At 38.0% G+C, this 18,300-nt stretch overlaps 1 protein-coding gene across 2 annotated transcripts in view; it reads right to left on the bottom strand.

Annotated features, from left to right (window-relative positions):
• The window catches only part of IL6ST (interleukin 6 signal transducer), a 61,862-nt gene that overhangs the window by 15,492 nt on the left and 28,070 nt on the right, over window positions 1-18,300 (bottom strand). For both annotated transcript variants that reach the window (XM_010853502.1, XM_010853501.1), the window contains 7 exons: window positions 18,045-18,165; window positions 15,294-15,460; window positions 14,587-14,741; window positions 11,160-11,319; window positions 3,607-3,689; window positions 2,748-2,958; window positions 2,000-2,182 (listed from right to left, as the gene is read on the bottom strand). In XM_010853502.1, coding sequence (XP_010851804.1) covers window positions 2,000-2,182; window positions 2,748-2,958; window positions 3,607-3,689; window positions 11,160-11,319; window positions 14,587-14,741; window positions 15,294-15,460; window positions 18,045-18,165 — 1,080 coding nt within the window. The remainder of the gene's footprint in view (window positions 1-1,999; window positions 2,183-2,747; window positions 2,959-3,606; window positions 3,690-11,159; window positions 11,320-14,586; window positions 14,742-15,293; window positions 15,461-18,044; window positions 18,166-18,300) is intronic.

The following is an 18,300-nucleotide window of genomic DNA, read 5'->3' as shown; positions in this document are numbered from 1 at the left end:
TTATCAAATGGGTCTTTCTTATAGTTTGACAATTGTTGTACATTTTACCTAATTGAGAACTGCCTATGAGCAAGATGTCACTAATCAGAGCTAGGGAAAGCACAAATGGCTGTGGTTGGACCGGTGACTGGGAAAAAAGAGAATTAAGTATTATTTCCCACAACAACAGAATTTTAAAAGAAAAAATTATCTTAAATACTTCCTTTCTTTATAATCTTTCCAAATTTACAAAGTAATCTGTCTTTAGCACACAACAACAAAAAAATGTATTTTTGTTTATAAACTGCAGTTTACACCTTCAACAGGAACTTACATTTCCTTAACTGTTTATTCATGAAGTTATATATGCTTCTTTGTCTTCATAAACAGAGTCATTTTCTTAATGATTCAATATTATCAGGAAGATAATTTTTATATTCTGCTTATACAGTGATGTTTTACCAGGCCTACTGAGCTCTGTGGGAATACATGCACAAACTGAAGGTCTCCAGAGCCTTTGCTCTATTGTCCAGCTACTGTCCAGCTAGGGCTTCCCAGGTGGCACCAGTGGTAAAGAATCTGCCTGCCAGTGCAGGAGATGCAAGAGATGGGGGTTCGGTCCCTGGGTCGGGAAGAGCTGGAGGAGGAAATGGCAACCCACCCTGGAGAATTCCATGGATAGAGGAGCCTGGTGTGCTACAGTCCAGGAGGTTGCAGAGTCCGACATGACTGAGCATGTATGCCATCCATGGTCCAGTTATTAGCAATCTATTTCCTCTCTAGCTCTACTTTGCTTTTACTTGGACAAGACTGATAAACTAGACAAGTGGGATTAGTAAAATTATACGTTAAATAATGGGTTGCTGCTGCTGCTGCTAAGTCGCTTCAGTCGTGTCCGACTCTGTGCGACCCCACAGATGGAAGCCCACCAGGCTCCCCCGTCCCTGGGATTCTCCAGGCAAGAACACTGGAGTGGGTTGCCATTTCCTTCTCCAATGCGTGAAAGTGAAAAGTGAAAGGGAAGTCGCTCAGTTGTGTCCGGCTCTTAGCGACCCCATGGACTGCAGCCTACCAGGCTCTGCCGTTTCATGGGATTTTCCAGGCAAGAGTACTGGAGTGGGGTGCCATTGCCTTCTTCAAAATAATGGGTTAATGAGGGCCAAACAGCCTATGTTATGAATAAAGCTGTTTATGGCTATATATAAACAGTATATTTTTAACACCTTTCCTGTGACTAAATGCAAATGGTAGCTAAATTCTAATGGTTATCCTCTTTACACACATACAAACTGAGTGCTTTGTTTTCTTTTTAGAGTTGTTCTATCACTTTAAAGCTACTTGAAAAGTAGTAACTTGCAATGAGAGCAATCCATACTGGAGCGCTTACTTTCTGTCCTTCATCAGTACTTCCAGTTTAAAAGACAAGAAAATCTAAGTTCTGAATCTGCTTCCCTTGTTCAACAGCTATAAAGAGTTAACAAGCCATCCAGATGCTCAGGGAAATTTTTCTCATTAAAGGATGAAGTTAAATCAGGTATAGAGAACATACTAGTTAGGAGCAGAGATTGGATTACCTTGTGTTTTTCTTACTTTACAGTTTTGTGAGAATTCCTTTGATGATCAAAACAACAGGAGAGTATTGCAAGAAGATAGTATTAACCCCACTTAGCATTGGAGAAGGAAATGGCAACCCACTCCAGTATTCTTGCCTGGAGAATCCCAGGGATGGGGAGCCTGGTGGGCTTACGTCTATGGGGTCGCACAGAGTCAGACACGACTGAAGAGACTTAGCAGCAGTAGCAGTCCATAGACAGACCCTGCAGTTTAGTGAGGTTAATAAGTGTGACTTGCTGAGAGTCTCAAATCTAGTAAACAAGAGTTAACTAGTAAGTAACGATGATAAACTGGAAGTCTTTTCAGTGGACCACAAAGCCTACAGAGCAGAAAAGAATAAGTACAAGAAAAATCTGTCTAAAGAACTAGAGAAGACATCGACTTAAGTGTTTCTAGCAAGATATACCTCTTAAATAGGTGCGATGTACAGTACCATCTTCTTGTTGCCAGTCTGGGATACAGGGCGATTTATCAGATAACACACACCACTCAAGTATGTATCTGTTTACAGATTCGTTTGGAGCAGTCCATTCTACCCAAAGCACGTTATCTTTGGGAAATGCTTTAAGATCGGTTACGGGGTGAGTAGCTTTAAAAAAAACAAAGTATGAATACTGATATGATAAATGAACATTTAAAACTCTGAAGTTCCAACATTTTACATTCATTTTTATAACCATGTGATCTATCTTGCTATCACGTTTTCGTAGCACATAAGACTAAACTGTATTTACATGAATAAAAGCACTAATTTATAAACAGTCAATTTATTTTCAAACGTTAATTCCTTTCCCAAAATTCTGCAAGTATTTTGTGTATATAAGTTGCATTTTCTTCTTCTTTGAAAGCTCCAGATAAAGTTACAGAAAAACAATATATTTAAGTTAAATGTATATAATAGGTTCCTCAAACCTAAAAAATATATTTTTTTAAAAAGACAATCATAAAATGCTTAAACGAACTAAGTAGCTTAGTGCAAAGTTTAAGTGAACCACAAAATGATGGAACAGTTTGGCTGCTGATTGATTTCTAAAAATTTAACCACCGTAGATACTGAGAACATAGTCTTAGGATACTGATGTTTTTACAGGAGTCCTGTCCATACCTAACTACCCTTTACCATTCGTAAGTGAGGCTCCATCTTAGGGACAAACCTTGAAAATCCCAGGCAGGGATAGTTAAAACAGACGCGTCTGATTTGCCAACAAGATTTCTTGCTGTCAGAGTTGCTACGTAGCGATCATTTGTGAGGTTTACTGTCAGTTTTGTGTCTTTAACTGTGTAATTTTGTGAATGTGATTTCCACTTTGTGAGAGTCACTTCATAATCCAAAATTTTTCCATTAGCTTCAAAAGGAGGCAATGTCTGTAATAAAACAATTTACTTTTAAAACGTATTTCATAAATCTTGAATAAAGGTAATGTTTTTCTTCATGTTCACAATTCTATTATGTCAAATCTCTGAATATTTAATTGCAAGGGGCTGGCAACCTTACTTTGAACTCACTACTAAAGGGAAACTACTTCACATCGAATGAAGAGTAAAAGCATGGCTTCAGCGAAGAGGGAAAGTAGCACCATTCTGTTAGCTATTAGTTCTTGATACAATTCTTCACTGATGGTATGCTGGCCTAAACTATTTTAAGTCTGAATATTTTTCTTTCTACCTTATTTTAGCATGATCCACTCATGACCATTTATGGAGTGCACAACAACTTTATTTCCTATTACCAGCATATATTCTGACTACCCCAAATGTTAATTATTTTTTATGAGGCACTGAGGAAAGTTCGATAAAACACAGGCCCCTTATAGAACTTTCACAGAATGATGCTGAAATATCTATGAGGTATCACTGGCAGTTTATGAACCTTTTTTTTTTAGTATACATAAAGCTTTGCATTTTTATTAAAGTTATCAAATACTATTTGATACCAAAAATTAAGCCCCATCCATGATACCATATAAAATATATTTATATGAGATAAAAGGATAGTCAATATTTTTTTCTTACCTTCCATTTGAGTTGTATAGATCTAGTGCCGTGAGCATGAGACGGCTCTATCTTATACCAGAAATTTGGTGCCTTGGATGGTCCTAAAGAAATGATATAAAATTTTTAAAATAAAAGTTTCTATTATAACAAGATAAGCTAAAATCCTAGAAATTATTCTCTTACTTTATTTTTAATATTCTTGCCCTTCAATGATATGGTGTCTTTATTTCTTTCTTTACACCAGCGTTTTCCCACCTCAGCATATGTCTTGGACTTCACACCTTTAATCAGGGTGATAGCTTGACAATTTAGATTATATTGCAATTCTTTAGTAATCTTAAAACTGTGAAGGTACAAATACATCCTAAGCAATAACCAAAGATGCATCACTTTCTTATTGCTAAAAGTCAAACTGAAATATATTTAAATACATGTGTACGATCCCTAAATGAATATATTTAAGGATATAAGACAAAATAAATGGAGTAAGCATAGTATTAAGTTTATTACCTTATAGTGGGAGTCAATGTAATGGAATATAATATAAATAAATTCACAGAATTGTTGTAATAATCACCAACCATGTGAAAAAGCACTTTACAAAACATCAAATCTGATTGCTAATTAGGTTTTAAAAATTCAAAAATTTTATAATCGCAAAATATGGCATTAAATAGAATAAAAAACAATCTGAGTAAAATATAAGTAGTGTTGTGCTGACCATGAAGAAGTTAACTACAGTTGGACAAAACAAAGAGGAAAGGCACACCAGGAAGGCTGGGGGAAAAGCTGCTGGTACAGGGGCTTTGAACAGATACATACATGAGTACAGTGCAGTATCCCGGAAGAATAAAGAACACAAAGCTATACAGGAAATTTTAGAGGCTAGAAATGGTCAAAAAACTGTGATGTTTTTTAATATCAGATATTAAAAAAAAACTCTTGCTTCTTTCACTAATTTGAAGAAATGCATAATCCAACTGTTCATAGCTTTTTGGACACCAGGAAATCTCTTTTGATTTGACAAAGGTTATGTCCCATCTCTTCAGAAAATGCACACAAGTAGGAACCCCAATATTTTGTCTACATCTTAAAGTAGTTTAGGAACTCCCCCAAACTGATCAACGTACTTTTAAACTCTTCAAGAATACCAGTTTCAAAATACCTAGCCAAGACAAAGGTATCTGACTCCCAAACCAGCAAGAGTAGATTACTTTCTTTCTTGGCATTTTTCAGAATAAGAGAAAATTTGTGGTGGAGAATGGTACTTTAATTTTCTGCCTTTGACATTCTCAATTCACGTAACTTTCATGAAACCTCTGGCAGAGCTCTGTGGAAGTGAAGGGATTTAGGAGATAGGGAAGGTTTCAAAGTCATAGCCGCTGCCACTGACACCTCAAGAGGGTGACCTTGACAAGAAAATGTTTAGAAAAAAATCTGTATTCCATAGGATTATTTCAATTAAAGGCTAACTGCTTTATAATATTGTGTTGGTTTCTGCCATGTATCAATCTGTATAAATCAGCCATAAGTACACACGTCCTTTCCCTCTGGTACCTTGCTCCCACCTCCCACCCCATCCCACTCCTCTGGATTGTCACAGAGCACTGGTTTAAACTCCCTAAGTCATTCAGCCAATCCCCACTGGTGATCTGTTTTCTACATGGTAGCATATATATTTCCATGCTACTCTCTCCATTCGTCCAGCCCTCTCCTTCTCCCTGGTGGCCACAAGTCTGTTCTCTTATGTCTGCATCTCCATTGCTGCCCTGCAGATAGATTCATCAGTACCATCTTTCTAGACTCCATATGTATGTGTTAATATACAACATTTTTCTCTTTCTGACTTATTTCATTCTGTATAATAGGCTCTAGGTTCATTCACCTCATTAGAACGGACTCAAATGTGTTCCTTTTTATGGCCGAGTAATATTCCATTGCATACATGTACCACAGCTTCTTTATCCATTCATCGATGGACATCTAGGTTGCTTCCATGTCCTTGCTACTGTAAATCATGCTGCAATGAACACTGGGGTACATGTGTCTTTTTCAATAATAGTCTTCTCAGGGTATATGCCAGTAATGGGATTGTTGGGTCATACGGTAGTTTTATTCCTAGTTTTTAAAGGAATCCCCATATTGTCCTCCATAGTGGGCTGTATCAATTTGCATTCCCATCAACAGTGCAAGAGGGTTCCCTTTTCTCCACACCCTCTCCAGCATTTACTGTTTGTAGATTTTTTTGATGATGGCGATTCTGACTGGTATGAGGTGACTTCTCATTGTAATTTTAAATTTTGACTTGCATTCCTCTAATAATGAGTGATGTTAAGCATCTTTGCATGTATTTATCAGCCATCTGTACGTCTTTGGTGAAATGTCTGCTTAGGTCTTCTGCCCACTTTCTGATTGGGTTGTTTTCCTGGTATTGAGTTGCATGAGCTGCTTGGTTATTTTTGAGATTAATCCTTTGTCAGTTGTTTCATTTGCTATTATTTTCCCCCATTCTGAGGGCTGCCTTTTCGCCGTGTTTTTAGTTTCTTTTGCTGTACAAAAACTTTTAATTAGGTCCCACTTGTTTTTATTTCCATTATTTAAGGAAGTAGGTCATAGAGGATCTTGCTGTGATTTATGTTAAAAGAGTGTTTTGCCTATGTTTTCCTCTAAGAGTTTCATAGTTTCTGGTCTTACATTTAGGTCTTTAATTCATTCTGAGTTTATTTTTCTGTATGGTGTTAGGAAGTGTTCCAATTTCATTCTTTTTCAGGTAGTTGTCTAGTTTTCCCAGCACCACTTATTGAAGAGACTATCTTTTCTCCATTGTACATCTTTGCCTCCTTTGTCAAAGATAAGTGCGTGTGTTTATCTCTAGGCTTTTTATCTTCTTTCATCAGTCTGTATTTCTGTTTTTGTGCCAGTACCATACCGTCATGACAACTGTGTTTGAGTCTCCTTTTCCCAGCCTTTAGGGTTGTATTCCTTCTTCCTTTTGGTTTCTGCCCTTTGTGGGTGAGGTTGTTCCAGTGGTATGCTTTATGTTGGGAAGGACTTGTGCCTGCCTTCTGAGGGGAGGAGGTGAATTTTTTTTCCTCTGATGGGCAGGGCTGTGTAAGGTGGTATTCTCAGGTATCTGTGGGAAGCTGGTCTGCTGATGACTGGGTTTGTTTTTGTTTTGCTTGTTCTTTGGGTGAAGAATCCTGTACTGGGTGCTGCTGGGTCCTGGATACAGGTGGAAGTCTTCATGGGAATTCTCACGGATTAATACTTCGTGGGGTCAGGAGTTCTTTGGCAGTCTAGGGTCCTGGATGCAACCCTCTCACTCCAAAGGCTCAGGGCCTGATATCTGGCCAGGGAATCAAGACTCCATAAGCCATTTATTATGGCATTAAAGAGGACTGAAACAAACACAGGGCTTCCCAGGTGGCTCAGATGGTAAAGAATTTGCCTTCAATGTAGGAGACCCAGGTTCTATCCCTGGGTCGGGAAGATCCCCAGGAGAAGAGCATGGCAACCCACTCCAGTATTCTTTCCTGGAGAATCCTATGAACACAAGAGTCTGGCAGGCTACAGTTTCATGGGGTCACAGAGAGTTGGATATGACTCAGTGACTTTCACTTTCACAACACACACACAAAACAGAAAACAAGAAACAAAAAATGAATCCCAAACAGTAAATACAAAATTAGACAAATGTCAAAGACAAAGGTGCGTGCACACACGCACACGCAGAACAGTCTAAAGAAAAGAAAATATAAGAGAGTGACCTGGTGGTGAACAAAGGAAAGCAAAAATGGTATCGACCAATTAAAAACAAAACACAAATCAGAAAACAAGACGAAGCAGACTGCCAACTGGGGAATAAAGCAAAAAAAGAAAACCAAAACAGACTAATGAACAGGGTGAAAGAAAAGGAAGGCAAAAGATAGAAAAGCAAAGTTAAATAGAAGTATGTTTTTAAAAAGGTTTATATATATTAAAGAATATACCAGGAAAAGAACAATAAGAAAAATAAACAAGCAAAACAATTTTTAAAAGAAAAAAACCCATAAAACTGCAAAAAGACAACACAGATGTAGAAGTATATAAAGGAAATATAAAGTGTGATTAAAAAAAAAGTTCTCCAAAGCTTAGAGTTAATAAAATGGACCACCACAGCAATAGGGGAAAAAAAAAATCCAGAACCAACTACTGTAGGAGTCAAAATAGTAGAATAATAATAATGCTTCTCTCAGGTCTCTGCTGTCAGTGTTCTTTCTTTTGCTAGGAATCACAGTCTACCTTGCCTCCCTAGGATGCCCTCCAATATCCGGCTGGTCTCTGGACCTGCTGTGGGGACAGCTCAGACTCTATAATCTGGCCCTATTCCTGAATGTTCTTGCCTCCAATGTCCACAGCTGCCAGAGTGAGGCATTTTCTTTTGTGGGAGTTCTCATTCTCCTTTTATATATTCCGTACACACAGAGTCTGCCTACTTGACTGTGTAGGTTTAATCTGCAGCTTGTACAGCTGGTGGAAAGGTGAAAGGTTTTCAATCCTCTTCCTTAGCCACACTGCCCCCACAGTTCAACTGTGGTTTTATCCCCTCCTCTGAATATGAGTCGTCCACAGGAGTCTGCTCCTGAGGCTGCCTTGGAGGACTTGGGTCTGCCTCAGTGAGGACCGGGTGTAGAGGTGCTTCGATTATGGGGACCCTGGCAGTGCCAGGAACGTAGGGGAGCTGGTAGTCACAGGTACAGGAGATATAGTGCTCTTAGGGTTTTTCTAGCCTCTGGCCACTCTGCCCCAGAGAGGATAAAGCATGGAGGTGGTGAGGCTACTTGGATTATGGGGACCTTGGCAGCACAGGGGAGCCTGTGGCCATGGACACAGGAGGTATGTTAGGGTTTTTTCAAGCCTCTGGCAGCTCTGCCCCAGTAGGGATCAAGTGTGCAGGTAGCACAGTTGCTTGGATTGTGAGGACCCTTGAAAGGTTGTTGCTGAGCCATGAAAGACGCAAGGATTCTTGGCCTCCAGAGGAGAGGAATTCAATCCAGGGCCAGTAACGAGGCTTGATGACTCAGAGCTTTTGTATAATAAAGTTTTATTAAAGTATAAAAGAGACAGAAGACTTCTGACATAGACATCAGAAGGGGGCAGAAACAGTGCTCCCTTGCTGGTCTTTAGCAGGAAGTTCTATATATATACCTACTAGCAGGCTACTAATTAGAGAAAGGAAATGTCTCAAAACTTCAGAGAATGGCACCAGACCCCTCACCCACAACATTCATTCTGAGATAACACTGGCACAAGGTGAGTCATCCTGGGCCTTAAAATGATTGACACGAGTCTTGAAGAAACGCAGGTTTCCAAACAAATACATAGTCTCATTAACATAGATTAGGAGAACAATTGTATGAGTAAAACATACCGGTTTGTTGAGCCATTATCGGGTGTGTGTGTGTGTGTGTGTGTGTGTGTGTGTGTGCGCGCGCGCGCGCATGCATGCTTAGTCGCTCAGTCATTTCCGACTCTTGCAACCCATTGACTAGCCTGCCAGGCTCCTTTGTCCATGGGCTTCTCCAGGCAATACTGGACTGCGTTGCCATTTCCTTCTCCAGGTGATCTTCCCAACCTAGGAATCGAACCCAAGTCTCCTGCATTGCAGGTAGATTCTCTACCAACTAAGCTGTGAGGGAAGCCATATATATATATATGTATATATGTATGTATATATATATACATACACAAAATGTATAATTTTGTATAGAGAAGGGAAAAAAATCCTGTCACTTGTAGTTTGTTTCCTCCTGCCACTTGAGAGGAAAAACGTCTGACTCGTGCAGCCTATTTCCTCCGTCTGGAGACCCCCAGCCTTCCTGCGTGTTACCCTCTCACCCTGGAGGCACAAAGTGCGCAGAGATGCCAGGTGCCTCAGGTGCAGGAGCTGTGGCACTATTACGAGTTTTTTTCTAACCTCTCACGGCCTGTAGCCTCAAAGGGCCTCCCTGGCTGGTCCTTTCCTTGTTTCTTGGCAAAGAAGGCACTCAGAGGTCCCCCCAGGGTGGTGATGAAGTGTGAAAGTGTTAGTCGCTCAATCATGTCTGACTCTGCAATCCATGGACAGTAGCCCACTGTGTTCCTCTATCCATGGAATTCTCCAGGCAAGCATACTGGAGGGGCTTGTCATTCCCTTCTTCAGGCAATCTTCCCAACCCAGGAATTGAACCCGGGTCTCCAGCATAACAGGCAGATACTTTACTGTCTGAGCCACCAGGGAAGCTGGCTGGGGTGCTTCTCTGTTGCTTAGTGTGTCAGGCACTCAAAGGGCCACCCTCTCTGGGTTCTTTCTCTGTTGTTCAGCTGACATGTGGAGACAGAGACACTACAGTGATGGCTCCATCCCCTGCATGTGACTCAGCAGTGTCACCTTACCTCCATGACTACTTGACTTTCCTCCAAAGGCAATCCCCTCTGCAATCTCCTCCCTCACATCCCCAGGGGCCATCTGCAATCAACAGCAGACCTCACCCTGGGATTGCTCCCCAATCCCTACATTTCAGCTCCCAGCCACCACGCATTCCAGAGGACTTGCACTCCTGTCTGGGATACATATGGATGTGGCAAGGATCGTCTGTGTGGTTCTCACTCCATTCAGACTGTCACAGATCAACTGCTGCACTCTCTAACAGCCTCAAATGCTTCCCTGCATCCCAAACAATGCCCCAAATGTGGTGATCTGACCCCTGCTTCAGTTCCCTCACCCTCCAAGTACAGGTCCAGCCTGCTTTACTCTCCTCTCTCTCACTTCCTTCTTTGGTCTTGCCAAGTTTTGTGTGGATCTATACATTCGTTTCCAGGGATCAGGGACTCCTGCCTGCTCTCAGCTGGTGTTCTAAAAGATCTTCTGAATCTGAAGATGTATTCCTGAAACATTTGTGGAGGTGTCCACTACTCCTCTGCCATCTTGTCTTCCCCCCTCCATAGGATTATTTCTTGATGGTTATAGATGAAATTAGTAACATCAGATGCTTTGGGGAAGGAATCTTACTTCATATTGTATATCCTTTTATGCCTTTTGGATTCTACCTATATGCCTTGTATTATCATGAAAAACAAAGGGAAAATGAAAATAAACCAACTGATTAAAATGCAATGATACTTTTTCAGGGGCTTATTAAGTACTGATAAAAAAATGAATAAAAACTACAGTACAGCTATCTTTTTGATAGTGAAGGTCTAATGCACATTTTGGTAGGTAATATGATTTTAAAGACTCAGGATATGATCCTCTAGTTAGAGATATTTCGAGACTACTCTCCTTTAATAAAATGTTCTGGATTTACCAACTATTAATGGTTTTCTCATTGTAGCTAAGATACCATTCCACAATTTCCTTTAATTATATTAAATAGATTTGTACTATCAATAATGTATATTAAATTTTATATCTTGAGGTCCTTTAAAAAGTATAAAATATCAGTTTGAATAAAATGATCACAAAAGATGTAATGAAGTCTATATTATTAAAAGTAGATAAAATTTATAGTCAAAATTCAAAAATTTTTTTCTTTATATATTTATTTACTTACTATCTTCATATGTGATACCACTTGCTTCTTCACTCCAGTCACTCCAATATCCTTTACCATCTTCCTTCATACAACGAATCCTAAACACATATTCTGTAAAAGGTTTAAGGTCCTGAACAGTGAATGAAGATCGGGTAGATGATGTATCTTCAGGAGGAACCTGAAAACAAAGCAAATTGACCAACAAAAAAATCCAGAGGTATTTATTACAGATCTTCTAAGTTGCCTAATATTTAGAAGCTAATATATGAAACAAGCCTAATAACTAATGAAAAAAGACTAATTTGACTCAAGCTCTGCAGAGAAATAAATTCAAGTGAAAAAAGCAGTCAAAATTAGTAAAACTTAATAGGTTTGGGAAATATGGAAACAAGTATTATTAATCTTCTCATCCTTTTTTTATTTCTTTCTTCTATGCTCCTATAACACTCATGGTCTTAACAGGAAAAAGAGAAATTCCAATTAAAATTTAATTCAAGGAGGGTTTAATAAAGGAAATATGAGCAGAGTGTAGGAAACCTTATTAGATAGTACAGGCAGTACTCTGGGGCTTAGTGGTGTTACCACCTTTAGAATCAAAGGGAAGAGGGGTGGTACCAGAACCTGGAAGAACAGGGTCACAAAGGGTTAACTTGAGAGAAATAGTGACTTTAGGTTGAGACAGGAAAGCTTTAGGGAGGAAGCAGCGCAAAAAATATGATCTCACTTCTCTCTCTCCTCCCTCTTGCCAAGACCCCTCCACAACCAACAAATAAAATCCATACAGGTCTGCATCCCAAGACAAACAGTAGGTGAAGAAAGGTAGAATATAAATCTAGATGGGCAAAAGGAAGATATTCAGCCCAATTATGAAAAACAAAAGCTATCTTTGTAGATAAACTTGATTTTCAGAAAAAAAGAGTAGACTAAACACAGATTTAGTGATTTCCCTGGTGGCTCAGGCAGTAAAGCATCTGCCTACAATACAGGAGACCGAGGTTCCATCCCTAGGTCAGGAGGATCCCCTGGAGAAGGAAATGGCAACCTACTTCAGTATTCTTGCCTGGAGAATTTCATGGACAGAGGATCCTGGCAGGCCCCAGTCCATGGGATCGCAAAGAGTAGGACACAACTGAGCAACTTCACTTCACTTCAAACATAAATAACAGGTTCCTTCTACCACTCTGAGATTTCAATATTGAATACAAAATGTGTCAGTCTTTTTTATACAAGTGAATTAAGATTCTATGATATTGAAAAAATTTTGAAGAACTTCTGGTATATATCTTCTCTGTACAATCCTCATGTACAACATGAAGCTAATCCACTTTAGTTTGTTGCTTTTTCTGATTGTATTCTGAGTCCATGTGGAATGGAGGACAGAAGCAGGAAGGTCACGGGCTCAATTCCCTTCGGAGCTCAATTCCCTTCGGAGCTCATTATTGCAACCAGAGAAACAAAGCAAAGGCATACTGTTAATGATAAATGGAGTTACAACAGAGAGTAGTATGCAGATCTCAATGCTATGATGATAACCTTTTAAATTAAAAGCTCCTAGTATTTCTTCTGCTTATAACATCATCTGTTATAAGATGGGTGGTGGTGGTGGTATTCAGTCACTAAGTCGGATCCGACTCTTTGCAACCCCATGGGCTATAGTATACCAGGCTTCCCTGTCCTTCACTATCTCCCGAAGTTTGCTCAAATTCATGTCCACTAAGTCAATGATGCCATCCAATCATCTCATCCTCTGTTACCGCCTTCTCTTCCTGCTTTCAATCTTTCCTAGCATCAGGGTCTTTTCCAGTTGAGTTGGCTCTTCACATCAAGGTGGCCAAAATACTGGAGCTTCAGCTTCAGCATCAGTCCTTCCAATGAATATTCAGGGTTGATTTCCTTTAGGATTGACTGGTTTGATCTCCTTGCAGTTCAAGGGACTCTCAAGAGTCTTCTCCAGCATCACAGTTTGAAAGGATCAATACTTTGGTGCTCAGCCTTCTTTTATGGTCCAACTCTTACATCTGTATGTGACTAGTGGAAAAACTATAGCTTTGACTAGATGGACCTTTGTTAGCAAAATGATGTCTGCTTTTTAATATACTGTCTAGGTTTGTGATAGCTTTTCTTCCAAAGAGCAAGTGTCTTCTAATTTCATGGCTGCAGTCACCATCCACAGTGATTTTGGAGCCTAAGAAAATAAAATCTGCTACTGTTTCCATTTTTTCCCTTATTTGCCATGAAGTGACATGACCAGATGCCATGATCTTAGGTTTATGAATGCTGAGTTTTAAGCCAGCTTGTTCACTCTTCTTTTTTACCTTCATCAACAGGTTCTTAAGTTCCTCTATCTGCATATCTGAGGTGGTTGTTATTTCTCCCAGCAATCTTGATTTCAGTTGGTGACACATCCAGTCCAGCATTTCACATGATGTGAAAGAAAGTTAAAAGTAAAGTGTTAGTTGCCCAGTCGTGTCCAGCTTTGTGACCCCACGGACTGTAGCCTATCAGGCTCTTCTGTCTATGGAATTCTCCAGGCAAGAATAATGGAGTGGGTTGCCATTCCCTTCTCCAAGGGATCTTCCCAACCCAGGGACTGAACCTGAGTCTGCCATACTGCAAGCAGATTCTTTACCATCTGAGCCACCAGGGAAGCTCAAATGATGTACTCTGCATGTAAGTTAAATAAGCAGGGTGACAATATATAGTCTTGACGTAGTCCTTTCCCAATTTTGAACCAGTCCATTATTCCATGTCCAGTTCTAACTGCTGCTTCTTGACCTGCATATAGGCTTCTCAGGAGGCAGGTAAGGTATTCCCATTTCTTTTAAGAATTTTCCACAGTTTGTTGTAATTTTGGGTATACAGTCCTTTTATTTTTCAATCTTACAATCCCTCTATTTCATGGGTTGGCAAACTTTCTACAAAGGGCTAGACTGTAAATACTTTAGGCTGTGGGCCAGATGGTCTCTGTTGCAGTTATTCAACTCTTTCTATGTACCACAAAAATCATCAGAAAGAATATGTAAACAAATGTTTGTGGCTGTGTTCCAATAAAACTTTATTTACAAAAACAGATGACAGGCTGAATTTGGCCTGCAGATGTAGTTTGTTAATGCCTGCTCTACCTTACCCATATAATCTCTTCATTCTTACTCCTCTACCTAATCTGCTTCCTCTTATCTGTGGCCCTTTCACCTCTCACTAGAAATGCTATTCCCTCTCATTCTGCATCACTTCCATACTTCACTTAAAATCTACTGTGCTGAGCAAAATTGTATTCTCTGTCTGGATGTCTTCCTATTGGTCCTTGCTTGAAATACAGCTCTAGAAGTGTCAAGCAAACTACTTCACATAACCAGAAATTTAAGACATTCAGAAAATGACTGAGACTTTTAGGTTAGTGGGTTAAAGAAAAGACTACTTGAATAAACAGTAACTTTCAATTTACCTGGTTCCAAGTTGAGGCATCTTTGGTCCTATATTGAATGTCATATTTCAGTGTTATAAAACTCTTAAAACGTGAATCAGTCCATGTCAATTTTAAAATACTAGACAGTTCCTTTGAACTGTTGACTGATAAAATATGTGGTGGATTGAGCTTCACTGAAAAATAAAAAAGATCCTAATGTTTACCATGGTTTACTTTTACAACTTCTTACAAAGTCCAATATGCTCTTTATATTTTATTTCATAATATGCTATGCATTTATTCTCACCAAATGAACAAATTTGTCTAAAAAAATGCTATACCATACTACTATAATGGAAGGAAAAGGTTCCTAAAGAAATTCTAGTTCTTTTCCTTGTCAATTTATTACATTTGTTAATATTTTCAGGTTCAGACATTAAGTTAAATAGTGATGACATATGGAATTTATAAAAAGTATAAAAATGAAGCATATACACTATGACTATAATGCTGTAAGATGTTTGATATCTGAATAGATATCAGAGATAATATTAAAAGTAAAAACAGCTGTCAGTGTGGTTGGATTATGGATATTTTTCTTTTCCCAAAGTATTTTTAATGTTGATAAAGTTAGTTTGTAGAAGTCACTAAGAAAATAAAAGCTTATTATTTATATATTGAACTCAAAACTAATTTATAAGACACTGTATATTCTAATAAATTCTCAAATTTAGGTTTATAAATACCTTTATCTATAGGATCAAAATTGATATGATCTGAGGTAACCTTCCCAAGGGCGTTCTCTGCTTCTACCCAGACTTCAATGTTGACAAAATACACAGGAGGATAATCAACAGTGCATGAGGTGGGGGTGTCACGTTTTGCTTTACAATCATCAAACTTCTCTGTTGCCCTAAATACAAAAATGGTAAAATCAGTCATTAAAAATGGATTTGAATAAATTAGAGTGAAAAAGGTTACTTGAAAAGAGTTTGATGAGACCCAGATTATCATAGCTTAGAATAAATAAGTTAATTTCAATACATTTAAAACAAACTATTGAACACTAGAAACAAAATCTGTTAAAAATTCACCTGTTTTTCTTTAAAACTGAGTTTGATCTATATCTTAAAACACAAGATTATTTTCAAAATTTTACTCCAAGAATATCATATTTAGAATCTTATGCTCTAACCCAATGACCCTTCTTCAAAACTTATTAGTGATATTAGTCCAGTTTTTTTCCTTTCCTTGAACAGAATCTTTACAGTATCAGCAATGTTTTTCTTTAAGCACAGTATGCTTTTTCAAAACACAATATGCTAGGAGGTGATAGAGCAGGGATAGAATTTCTATCCTTCCAGAAAATTCCCTCAGCCCCTTTCCAACCACTCAACCACTTTCTAATTTTCTATTACCATAGAAAGTTTCAAGTGATATGACTAAATTTACTCACATACGTTTAAATCACGCATCAATTAAGAATATATATGCATATGTATGCATATATATATTAAATCAAAACCAAACCAAAACAGGTAACCTTTGGAAGGAGTGGGGAAATAAGGAAAAGGAACAGGGTACGGAGACTTCTATAAACATACTTTGTCTTAGAAATCTGTGTGGATTAATTTATTACTTTATACAATGAAGAAAATTCTTAAAAACCACAAGCAAAATGAAACAGCTCGAAGAAAGGAGATATAGATGTTAGATAGATGAATTAACTAAAAACCTACAGTCTGGATTTTAAATTGGAAATACCAGTACGAGTTCATGATGTATTTTATCTTAAAAACATTTTTGGTTCTTTCCACTAAAAAAAGCCTAGAAACAACAACCCAGTAATTAATTGTATTCCACACTAAGTGGAACCATGACTACTTGGGAATTGGTTGATTCTAGGTCTGGAACAGAAAACATATTAAGATGAACCTGGAACACCTTGTCACTTCAGAAATCAGGAAGGTATCAAAGAACTCATGAAGTTGTGTTAAAAGGATAAGCCAATCTGAAAAGTTCCCACTAACCAAAGATGGGACAATTTAAGTATTAAGAAGAATGACTGTAATGGATTAAAACACATCAAATCAGGAATTCCCAATGGTCCAGTAGCTAAGACTCTGCGCTCCCAATGCAGGTGGTCAGGGTTCCACCCCTGATCTGGGAACTAAATCCCACATGCCGCAACTAAGAGTTCACATGTTGCAACTAAAGAACCTGAATGATGCAAAGAAGATCAAAGATCCTGCATGCTGCAATTAAGACCTGGCACAGCCAATAAATAACAAGACATCAAATGTTTAAATATGAATTCATAATGAGGAGAAAAATCCCTTACATCTACCTTTGGAATTTGGAAGATGCTGCTGCTGCTACTGCTAAGTCGCTTCAGTCATGTCCGACTCTGTGCGACCCCATAGACAGCAGCCCACCAGGCTCCCCCGGTCCCTGGGATTCTCCAGGCAAGAACACTGGAGTGGGGTGCCATTTCCTTCTCCAATGCGTGAAAGTGAAAAGTGAAAGGGAAGTCGCTCAGTCGTGTAGGGATTAATTAATCTAATTAATGATGTAAATGCTCAAGTGATTAAGGGTGGAAGTATATGGATGTCTAACTCACTCTGAAATTCATTAAAACAAGATGGGTTGGTAGATGGAGACAAGCACAGTAAAATGTTAACTGTAGAATCTAGGTAATGAGTATGTATAAATGTTCACTGTAAAATTCTTTCAACTTTTCTTTATATTTGAAGAAAAAAAACTAAAGGGAAATTCTGTAATACCTGAAACCATTGCTCAAATTTTGATATAAGAAAAACAAAAACAAACATTATATGGTAGTTCCTAATGAAAATATATATAACTACTATGAATTATTTTTTGGGGGGAAAAAACTGATTAAATGTCTAGATCTAATGGAAAGTTTTAGTAAATAAAGGGACAGAAGAATGTGTTAAATAATGTAAACCATTATGTTAACAACTGAACTGCAAAGAAAGAAGGTAGAACCTATGGTTAAGACAGACAAGATGTATGAATTGGCAATATATGGTGATTACTTAAATCTTGATTTGACAAGTATAAAAATATATACATACATTCATGAGACAACTGGGAAAATTTGAACACTAATTAAAAATGTAACAATATGAGAGTATTTTCAATTATATTTGGATTTTTTTTAAGTGTCCTTATCTTTTCCATAAAAGTACTAAAATATTTATGGATGAGATGATGTTTATTTCTTTAAAACAATCTAAGTGTGGGGTATATATAAAGTAAGACTGGTAATGGGCTGATAATTACTGAAGCTCGGTGATGAGCGTGAGGATTTCTTACACTATTCTTTCTACTTTCATATTTCAGGTGTTCTAAAATAAAAAGTTAAGTAAAACATTTAAAACTTTGCATTTAATAATACTACCTCACAAGATAAAAATTCTACCACAAAGGCAAACTTAATAAATTCAATGTACAACAAATTTAAAATAACTTGCCACTCAGATTTTAAAGTGTAGTTTGTTTCCAGGTATGTTTCCCTTCCAGGATCCCACTGACACATCATTTTCTTTCCTTCATTCACAATGCAACTCAAATTTTTAGGTTTTTCAGGAGGCACTAAAAGGGAAAAATTAGCAATTTTCAAAAAGCTTCATATTCACAAAAAGCATGCAATTTATATACTCCTCTAGACATTTAAGATAACCTAAATCAGACAGAAAAAAACAAAACCAAGAAAAGACATAATGAAAA

Source organism: Bison bison, unplaced genomic scaffold, assembly GCF_000754665.1.
Source record: "Bison bison bison isolate TAMUID 2011002044 unplaced genomic scaffold, Bison_UMD1.0 scf7180017864328, whole genome shotgun sequence".
NCBI classification, from domain to species: domain Eukaryota; kingdom Metazoa; phylum Chordata; class Mammalia; order Artiodactyla; family Bovidae; genus Bison; species Bison bison.
Note: the sequence above shows the minus strand (reverse complement) of the source record. Positions and strands in the feature narration are given on the sequence as shown.